Source organism: Pieris brassicae, chromosome 11, assembly GCF_905147105.1.
Source record: "Pieris brassicae chromosome 11, ilPieBrab1.1, whole genome shotgun sequence".
Lineage (NCBI taxonomy): Eukaryota > Metazoa > Arthropoda > Insecta > Lepidoptera > Pieridae > Pieris > Pieris brassicae.
Window position 1 is genome coordinate 843,191 of NC_059675.1, and position 7,422 is coordinate 850,612.

The window sequence follows — 7,422 nt, forward strand, 5'->3', positions numbered from 1 at the left end:
TTCAGTATGCGTGAATGTATGGGTATAGTTCATTCTGTATTTAAGAGTGTGGCTTGTAGATGTTATAAGCGTGTGCTTTGTCTGTGTTAGTTTTTGAAACCTCAGAGACGAGAGAGGTACCAAAATATGTAATAAGGCCGGAACTGTGAGGTGGCTCCGTGAAGTCTGCGAAGGGCCCAGGAGGCTTCTGTGCTTTTGGAAGGAGTTGGGCTGGCTTATTTAGCCATAACCTTAGTTCTGAGTCTAAATGCGGAAACTGAGTCCACAAACCAAACCAATGTAATAAGACCTCTGTAGAATCGAAAACCAATTGGGCTAGCATAATTTGTATCCATAGATTGGCTTTATTATAAAAGACGGGGGCCCCGGGGGGGTTCTTTGGCCAATTACTGTCTTCCTTTTTGGCGTTGGAAATAAAAAAGTCTGTTCTTATATGTGTTCGGATATATAACTTTGTGACATCTTAAACAAATCGCTAAGATGTATAGCTCTCTAGAATATATTTTTGTTTCTAGGTGGAGTTTGACAATGGCTTATCTAAAAGGTATACGATAGGTGAAGGTACAGCCGTTCCTACCCGTGACAGATAGTATGTTAGAATGGACTGACAAAATACTAACTCGACTATTCTAATAACTTGATCCACCGCTGTCCGATATTTCAATTTAGATTTCAAGATAGCATTAGCTTTCTGATCCTAAAGGACTTCATCGAAGTGCCTTCCCAAGTGAATATATAGAAAAGGTTCTTTAAAAAATTGGTAAGATAAAAGAAAAATAATTTCTTTATGCTTATTTATCATAGTTATCACAATACAATAATTTATATGTCAAAACAATTTATTAAGAAGGTTTCGTGTATGGACTAGAAGCGAATATCAACTTTATTTCTATAGTGTTAAGCTTGCTTTTATTTTGCCCGATTATATTATAATAATCGGAATTAATCGTTACGTAATTTACAGCGGATCATTAATATATTTAAGCCCTTTCAGATATCAGGTATATCGTGTTCTTAGGTTTGTATAAATAGTCAATATATAACAAAAAAATTCATACTTTGTTTTAACAACTTGGTGAGTACATCATTAGATATTAAAAATTCTATTAAACCAGTAGTTTTGCCTTAATGACTACAGAGGTACAATCCTGATTATGTTTTCATTCGATATTTTTTTTGATTGGACTTTGAAAGTCCTCTATAATGACAATTATTGAACTAGGTCGCGTTCGTAGTTCGTTTGATACAACCATTCATCTTGGGAGACCCCAATATGACCCTAACCATTAAGTTTTTACTTTAAGGCATAGCCTTAAAATTCTACAAGTTTATAAGCAAAGATATTTACGGTTATATTTATAATTGCGAGAACATAGGAAAGCTTTAAAGTAACCCGTTATTTAAATATTCATAGATCAGTGAAATTGTTTAGTCTTTTTTACAACGTATAGACCGCAGTACACTTGTCAAAGTTTTAAAGGTATTTAGAGACTGATACAATACCCAAACATAGACGTATCAAGAATCATTCAACATGATCGTGCATGGTAAAACTTAAGCAAATCTTGCTAAGAAATCGGATGAAAAAGTATTATAAAAGTGTATCGTATTATCTCAAATGACGTGTGACTGTGTAGAAAATGAAATGCGAGATTTCTCAACAATAAATGATTTCATTACTTACTTCAATGTCTGGTTTTTGCTCAGGGTAATTTCGGGATTATTTTTTTTTGTCATAGGCTAACTTACTGAACGTTCTATGAATTGGGGAAGTTTTTACAACGTTTATACTTAAATCTTCCTGTTGTACGCTTTATAATTTGCACTTTGAGTACTAATTAACCAATTTTGTTCTTTCAGGTAAAAAATACAAAATGAAATTCTTCATCGTAGTATCCGCCCTCTTCGCCCTTGCGGCATCCGCCCCTGTAGAGATGTCTCTGCAACAGATCGACTACGCTCTGCAGAGCCCTGACCTCGCTCCACTCCTAAGACCCGTGTTGGAAGCTGCTCTTAACAAGATCATGGAAGCTCTAATGAACGGACAGGCTCTTGTAAGTTTGGGAAATGTTTTTTTTATATGAAACAAATCAAATTGTTTTTTTTAATGACATGTTGAAACAAATTATTTATTTATATTTCTGATTATTGACATAGCTCGTTATGAACAAGAGACTGTACGATACTATATTAAATAAACAATGTTGTATGTACGTATGTAGTAACTAAAAAATACGTAATCAATACAATATTTCGTTTTAAATTCCAGGAAACCGTTGTTGTCGAACTCCCCATTGGCGTAGACCCAGCTATCATTCCCGAGCCTGCACCACTCCCAGTTAACCCCATCCCAGTCCCAATCCCAAGCCCCGCTGAGCCCGCCCCCACCCCTGCTGCCGGACCTCTTGTCCAGGTCATCATTAACGTCAACAAGGAACAACAACAGGTAGGTCCATATTGTATATTCCCTTAACTACACAATTTGTGTGCTATATCTGTCAGGCAAGTAGGTATAAGCCGTCTTCGTACCTTCCAGAATTTAAATTAGGGTGACTTATTTTATATTTTTAGTGGTTAGCTTGCACGCACGCACACTGGTAGCAATACCTAACATAAATGTATCAAGTAATAATATTTATAATCAAGTTATAATACAGTACGTGCGTCGATGTTTCCGGCTCATTGTGTACATATTTCGATTTCCGGTAGTACAATAATTTCGGATATTAAACCTGTCTTAGCATTTCCGAGGTTATTTTGTCAGTCCAGGTTAAATAAGTAACTTACAAATGTGTTAAACAAATATATAATAAATGACTACGTAATTATAATATTATAATTCATATTTCAGGTACCTGATGTAGATGTGGGTTCAATCCCTGAACCATCTCCTGCTAACCCAATCGACGTCATCCTCAACTAAATTTTGAAGCCTATATAAATAAATGTTACTCTGAAAATTAATTTTACTTTCATTAGTTATGTCTTAGTTATAAAACGATAGCGTGAACCATAACAGCAAAGCCTAGTTTATTCATCTTCTAAAACCGGTGACTAATACGATCTGTGGTGACTGGTATGATACCTATATAAAACTGTTTGTGATAAAATATTTAACTACGTTGCAAACACAAGTGCCTACTCCCTGGATCCGAAATTAGTTAGTCCCAAACAAACCTGGCGCCGAACAGTTGCGGACGAGGCAAAGAGAGCCGGAAAGACTTGGAGCGAGGTGAAACACGAGGCTCAAGACCGAACGCGATGGAGACTCACTGTGGACGCCCTCTGCCCCACCTAGGGGTTATAGGACATTAAGTCAAACACAAGTGCCTACTCCCTGGATCCGAAATTAGTAACCTGGATGCAATTACGTTTACTTTATCGAGGTCAAATTATACAAATTGTAATAAAACCCTATTGGAAACTCAACTATACAATTAACCATAACTATATTAAAGAGTGACTGGAGCTGGTGGTGGATTGTTTGGAATCTTATTTAATGTAGCTTTGCCAATCAGAATTGCCCAAGAAAGCGTAACCTTAACACAGCATTATTCGACATGATGGATTACGCGCTGGTTAAGCCATAATCCTGGTATTGTTGGCTTTAAAGCTTTCTGGCTAACAACGTCGTCATTGACGAGGTATTTTCCAACTTCAGACAGGTGAACGCCAAGGTCTCAAGCGTGCGTCACCGTCCCTTTTTCTTCTGTAAATCAATGACATGTCACAACTTAGCAAGATTTATTAGTATGCGCATGATAGCACTGGGGATACTCTTTACACTGGCCGTGGTGTCTGAATTCTAAACTCTGCTACTTTGAGTCTCGGATTGGTCGACTAAATCTAGTCCAATTTAACCCCAAGAAGACACAAGTTTACGTATTTCCGTTAAAAACACCCTTAGCCGCTTCTCTTCTCTTCGAAGACACTCTCCTAAAAGGCTCTCTTAGCCTTGCGTAGGGATGTGAGGCTTCTACGGCATTTACCGTGGTCAGAGCAGTTGTTCTGACATATCTTTTTATTGTTGTTTACGTCTCGCTACAAATTTAATAACATTTGTTAAATTTTATCTATAGTGCATGCCCGCTATCCGAAGAAACAGGATTTAGGAACAAAGTTACCGATCAATTAATATTTAATATTTCTGATTAGATGGTGTTTCAAAGATTTTATCTTACGAATACTAATTTGTAATAGCAAATAAAATCGATAAAAACTTCACGTCATTTGATTCTAACATAGGCCGCTTGACAATTAAACGTCACAATTTTAAAAATACAACAGTATTACCAATGTTTTTAGGCGTAGCGCTTCGCTTGAATCCTTGTTAAAATAAATACAATTTCAGATGTGTATCGTTCTTTTGTTTGTTGTTTAAACTGTAATTAAAATCACATTGATCGCAAATAGTATTTTTAAAAAGAAATACAACATGAAGCCTATGTTCCGCCAATAAGAAAAAAATACAGTAAATTTCTATTCTTCTTAACTACGATGAAGGAACTGCGAACTAAGATGTGGCTTGGACAACATACTGGCAGGTTAAAGACTTATAAGCAAAAGAAAAGATTAAGGAATTGCTCAGAGAGTTAAAATATTCATATCGTCGTTTCAGAAGGAGTTCTTCCAACCTAAAGCAAGGATCCTCGGCCTGTCTAATATTTATACCTTCTTCCAGCGACCTTTGTGTCTAGGAACCGTAACATTTAATCCAGATAATAAATAATAAACTATGTTAAGTAAGTACACCGTCTTTACTTTCTGTCCAATTTGTCGCTAACACGAAAAGACACAAATTACAATGAATAAATCGATGTAATTAAACTAATTTATAATTTATGAATACGGTGTCAGTATCTATGCATTATGAATTTGTGATCATAATACAAACATTATTATTATAAATATTTTGTAAACAATCGTTTTCATGCCATATTCAATAGTATGGCTTATCGCTTTATACATTTATGCCATGTATTATTACTATCGTTCAAATAAGCTTCGGTTTTAAACTAATAAACAAGATATTTGCATTATCAGTTTTAGGTCTTATCGATTTTTTTACAAAACATTGAATGAAATTGTACTTGCTAAGGATATGAAGTACATGACTTATCACATTTTAGGTTTGTATGTACCAAAACTGTCAATGAAGTCTCTAAGATCGTAAGCTTCAATAATTCGTAAATATGCAGAACATTAAACAACGGAAAGTTGCGTATCTGTGCCACGTGTTGCACTATGACTTCCTTCAATTAATTATAATGGGTAAAATCCAGGGCAAAATGGCGTGTTGGAAGAAGGAAGAAATCATAGCTTCGCAACGTTAGGGACGAGTATTACAACTGCGGAAGAGTTGCTGCATCTGGCACAGGACAAGACACGCTTCCAAAGACTGACGGCGAACCTCCTGTATTGGACAGGCACTAATAGAAGAAGAAGAAGAGTATCAAAAAACAATAAAGGCGAGTAACGAGAATCAAATGTAAACATTCATAATAGTTAAAATTAATTCCTCTAATCGTTGCAGTAATTTTTTTTTCTGTGTAAGCGCCTTCAATGTAAGCTTAACAATCATAACATTGCTGGCAAGATAGATGGCGAAGAACTCAAATTTAATAACGATTAGAACCACAAATGTATTATCATTGTTTGTTTAAATGTACATGTTTAGAGATAATGTCGAGTTAAGAACGCGTTTACCTGGCTTAAATAAATATTATAGTCAAAAGTTTCCATAACCACTAATTCTGGCAACAGATTGTGGAAGTGACGTGAGAATTTTATTGCACTGACATAAAACATATTAATATCTACTGTTTACGATTTATACAAGATAATTGTAAAATATGGTAAAATAAATCTAGTTAAAATCGAGATCTTAATAGCGGCGCAGTAGTATGTTAGTTTTACTGTTTTTCTAGGCATAACAATAGATAGTAAACTCCAGTGGGGCCCACACAAAGAGGACTCGGCTAAAACTGTGTATCATAGCTACTTTCACAGCGTTATGTCGTACGGTATTCTACTGTGGGGTGTTGCTGCAGAGGTTCAATCCATATTTGTGCTGCAGAAGCGGGCTGTTCGGAGTATTTGTTGTTTCCCCAAGGGAGTCGGTACGGAATAAGTTTAAGGAATTTAATATTATGACACTATCTGGTGACCAGAAGATAAACCACTCCTTATATGGAAATTGTATTCGTTTTTATAACAAACTCCCAAGGCAAGTTAGAGAATTATGACTATATATATTCAAAGCCCTCGTTAAACGTAAATTAATCAATAAAACTTTTTATAAATTTGATATTTAAATGATCGTAATCCTTGGGACTCAAAGCCTAGCGATAAAAAGAGTGCCGGAAAGTTTATTGCCAGTTCTTTTTTTTATGTAATAGCAGGCAAACGGGCAAGAGGCTCACCTGATGTGAAGCGATACCGCCGCCCATGGACACTCACATTGCCGGAAGGCTCGCAAGTGCGTTGCCGGCCTTTCAAGAATTGGTACGCTCTTTTCTTGAAGGACATTAAGTCGAATTGGTTCGGAAATACTTCAGTGGGCAGCTGGTTCCACATAGTGGTGGTGCGCGGCAAAAACTGCCTTAGAAAACGCTCAGTTGTGGAACGACGGACGTCGAGGTGATACGGATGGTATTTTGTATTTTGCCTTGACGTCCGATAATGAAACTCAGCTGCGGGTATTAGACCGAACAACTCTACTGGGGAGCTCCCGCCCAGAGGTGAGAACAGTATTCCATGTGGGGCCGTATTTGCGCTTTATAGAGTTGCAAGCGGTGGCCCGGAGTGAAGTACCGTCTCGCCTTGCTGAGCACACCAAGCTTTTTGCAGGCTAATTTAGCTTTCCCTTCCAAATGACCGCGAAACTGGACGTTATTCGATATGTCAACGCCCAATATTCCGATGTTAGCTGAGGCTTTAAGGAGAGTGCCTTCAAAGAGGGGAGTAGCGACAAAGGGAGTTTTTTTATCTATGTTCTTCTTGCCCACTCTATGCCCTTGACTTGCGAACTGGTAGTAAATGTAAATTTACAATTAATTTAACTTCTTTCGTTGACTTCCTCTGAACTTGACGTTCATAAGTGCTTGTTTACCTATATAAATAAAGTTATTTGTAATTTGAGTTTAGTGATATACAACAATGCTAATAGTAAATTACCAGGCGCAAAAAATTAAGTAAGCATTAAACAGAGCTAAAAGTATTCCATGTGTGAAAAAAATTTATTGGTTTTTTACAATAGCTATAGAAAAGGCAGCCTAAGGGATATAGCCATGTTACTTTTATAAGTGGGTGTGCAAATGTTAAACGATTTTTGGTCAGTTAATAAGAAGAATAAATACACTTTTATCGTATTTTATCACGCGGTATTTAGGGCATTGATGCGAAAACATGGCAGTTTTTACA

General features: G+C 36.5%; 1 protein-coding gene across 1 annotated transcript; it reads left to right on the top strand.

The window, feature by feature from the left end:
- Nucleotides 1-1,835: 1,835 nt before the first annotated feature.
- LOC123716267 lies at nt 1,836-2,964 on the top strand. Its single transcript, XM_045671925.1, has 3 exons — nt 1,836-2,054; nt 2,270-2,446; nt 2,852-2,964. Exons 1-3 carry the CDS (start codon nt 1,875-1,877, stop codon nt 2,921-2,923), a joined length of 429 nt encoding a protein of 142 aa, XP_045527881.1. The 5' UTR covers nt 1,836-1,874; the 3' UTR covers nt 2,924-2,964.
- The last annotated feature ends 4,458 nt before the right edge of the window (nt 2,965-7,422 follow it).